This window comes from Bidens hawaiensis, unplaced genomic scaffold (genome assembly GCF_021521415.1).
Source record: "Bidens hawaiensis isolate Kalapana, Puna unplaced genomic scaffold, B.hawaiensis_p1.1 tig00089145_1, whole genome shotgun sequence".
In the NCBI taxonomy this organism is placed as follows: Eukaryota; Viridiplantae; Streptophyta; class Magnoliopsida; order Asterales; family Asteraceae; genus Bidens; species Bidens hawaiensis.
This window is the reverse complement of record NW_027504373.1, coordinates 1-3,069: the sequence shown is the minus strand read 5'-3', so window position 1 is coordinate 3,069 and position 3,069 is coordinate 1. Positions and strand designations below refer to the sequence as shown.

Genomic DNA, 3,069 nt, shown 5'->3' with positions numbered 1-3,069 from the left:
TTGGATGATGTTCTTAGACAATGAATTGTGTATATTTTATTCAATGGATATTGAGATAAAGTTGATTAATCTATGCAGTGGTGAAGCTTGGACTAAGACGCCGGAGGGGCCGAACTCAAAATGTATACAAAAGTTCACAAATAAAGGGGGGACCGGGCTCAAATTTTCGACCGAAAATCGGTCAATTTACACTACTATGCCAAAAAACCAGAGGGGGGGGGGGGGTTAGGGGCACCCCCTGCCCTGACTAACCTTCGCCACTGAATCAATGCTAGCTCAACCATGAGGTGTTGGGCGGTGTTACAGGCAACAAGTTGTTAATCGTAAAATGATTATAGCCTCCAAAACTGAAGTTATCCAGTCCGTGCCGTTGGGTCAAACGAGAGCCATCGACCAAACTGGAATAGAAACATACTAAATGATGAACCGGATAAAGGTCCAATATGATATAAAGATGTTAGGTCCCAAACACAATGAACAAACTCGGGGTTCAATAATCGCTTTATGTGCAGCTGCTCCAAGCATCTAGACGCTAGTGACATCGATACAAGTCGCGTAGGGCAACATAATAGGGAGATTAGAGGATGTTTTTAAGTAGTGTGATTAAACTAACAAAGTAACAAATTCAATACCTATATATATTAACAAATTTAAAAAACAATTGCGTATAACGCTTAGGTTTTCAAACAGGATTCTCCCAGACAGTTTAAACAGAATTAAACGCATATAATTTCACATTGACTAAAACCCGCTGACTGAATCGGCTTGGGACCAGTTTCGCTATGGGTATTAGAAACAACTTTGGATCTGAAACCAGCTTTTTTCATCTCTATTGGGGTTTGTGGGGAGAGGTGGGGGCATTGTATTGGAGATGAGGTTGGTACCGTGCCGGTGCAGTACAAAAAAAATCGATACCAAATTTCTTCAAAAGTGTATTATACAGTACCGGCTTGGTAAAGTACCGGTACTTGTTACAATATGCAATCTCCATATGGTTTTTGTACCGATATCGAATTTATGAAAAAAATTGGTACCGGACACCCTACCAAATCTATCGGTACGATACCAGTTTGACATTGGTACTCACTACTCGGTACCAATATTTCATCCCTAATTGCTATCAAAATGCCAACTCAAATGTAAATAGGAGATCGATTGAGTCCAACTAAAGTGGGTAGGAGCCCAAAAGGCCCAAATAGAGGTTACCACTTACCACTACATCAACCATTGCAATAATGTTTTAATGCCATTCTTTTGAACTACACTGACATGTTTCAAGTGCAAATTTGTTGTAGTATATAAAGCTCGTAAGTCATACCAAAAGTTCTAACAAATGAAAAGGTGTTAACATTCCACAATATATGGATCACACATTAAACTCTTGACATCCCGAGTTTCCGCTCAAACAGACGAACGAGAAGGTACACCTGCAACACGCTTGCACCGATCAGAGCTGCTGATTCAAAGAGTGCTTTGTGCATTGCTCTACTGCTCATCCCTTCGTTAACTGCAATAATCAAACGCATCAATCAACCAAAGTAAAACACTCCATTTAGACAGTCATAGGAACTGTTGACTTTTAAGTTTGACTTCCAAACTTGGGCCACAATATTATCTTTAGTCTGGGCCGCTTTAAGGCCTGGTATAGCCCAAACCCAGAAACACGTAAAATCCCAGTTTTGAACCCGAAAACCATCTCCAAAAAAGCCTGAAGGCCCAGACATAGCAGAAATATCAACGTTTTAACCATTTTTAACCAATGATAGCAAACATGATGTAAATTGTGTTGCAATTATTGGTAAAAGTGTTAATATAGTTGCCAATTTGCACTATCGAATAATAGCACTATTGAGTAAATTGCGTTGTTATGTAATTCTTGAACAATTTATTTTAGATGATAAGCTCAAAAAAACTGAAGTGATGGCTTTATCTATTATGTCTTTTTGTTAAAGGGCTAAGAGATCATACTTAATGCCTGACGATCAGTCTCGGCCTCGAGCCAATGCTGTTCAAATTGAATGTTATATAAAGCATCCTCTAACTTCGATATTTGTTCCAAAATTGGTTTGAAATGATCTGCAAAACAAAACAAAAAAAAAATCATTCAAAATAAACTGAGAATAAATGAATAGCCAAGCTGGATAGGCTCAATTCCTTCTTTCTTCCCCGATGAAACGTAGAATCAAAATCTGCCGAATCACTCATTTTATGATGAGCAAATTAATAGACTTTTTGAACCATTTTACTAGACATTCTGGTGTATTTGTCTTGTGAAAATGCCAAAAAGATCGCTCTTGTAATGTACAGTTTAGGTTGACTTGGGTTATATTTGATTTTATATAGTGTGTCAAAACACGTAAAATTTAGAAAAAACACAGGACAGATGGGCAGATTGAGCCACAAACCTCCAAAACAGCTAATGTTAAAAAAGTAACATTACTATTTCTATCATACATGCCATATTATGTACTAAAAATTTATCTGTTTTAACGTGAACCCGTTTTGAAACGTTACTCGACCCATTGACACATCCATTTAGCCACCTCTGCAAACTGTCAACATGATATGCAAATATCATGGTCACTATTTCAGTGAATTTTTTAACATGTCCTCAACAATTCATGCAAATTTTGAGAACAAGAATAATGACTCAAGAGCAATTATGTAATTTAAATAACAATGCATAAGAAGACCACCCAACTATTCAAGCTTTTTTATTAACTTCACCTAACTAATCAAGTTTATCATTAAGTTAACCTAACTATTCAAGTTTTTCATTAAGGCCGCCCAAGTCCAACAATCGAAACTACTACATGTCACCCGAGTACGTATCCCGTTTTATCCAAGCATAAAAAAACACACGAGTAACAAACAAAAACGACAAGCAAATGTCTCACCGTCTTTTGCATGCTCAGCATCGTTATAAAAGTGGCTGGAATGGACATCAAAGTCGATAGTTTCATGGTACGGTGACTTATTCTTGAAACAAAACTTATAAAGCCCTTCATTATGCGCCACAAAATCTGATTTATCGCTCGTTTTGTCATGAAAATCTTGAATTTGCTCATC

General features: G+C 37.3%; 1 protein-coding gene across 1 annotated transcript; it reads right to left on the bottom strand.

The window, feature by feature from the left end:
• Window positions 1–1,215: 1,215 nt before the first annotated feature.
• On the bottom strand, window positions 1,216–3,063 carry LOC143607897 (transmembrane emp24 domain-containing protein p24beta2-like; the record flags this gene model as incomplete). The annotated part of the gene is made up of 3 exons (XM_077083173.1): window positions 1,216–1,507; window positions 1,969–2,076; window positions 2,898–3,063. Coding segments are annotated over 3 exons (408 nt in total), but the record flags the coding sequence as incomplete, so codon positions are not given.
• Between the last annotated feature and the right edge of the window lie 6 nt (window positions 3,064–3,069).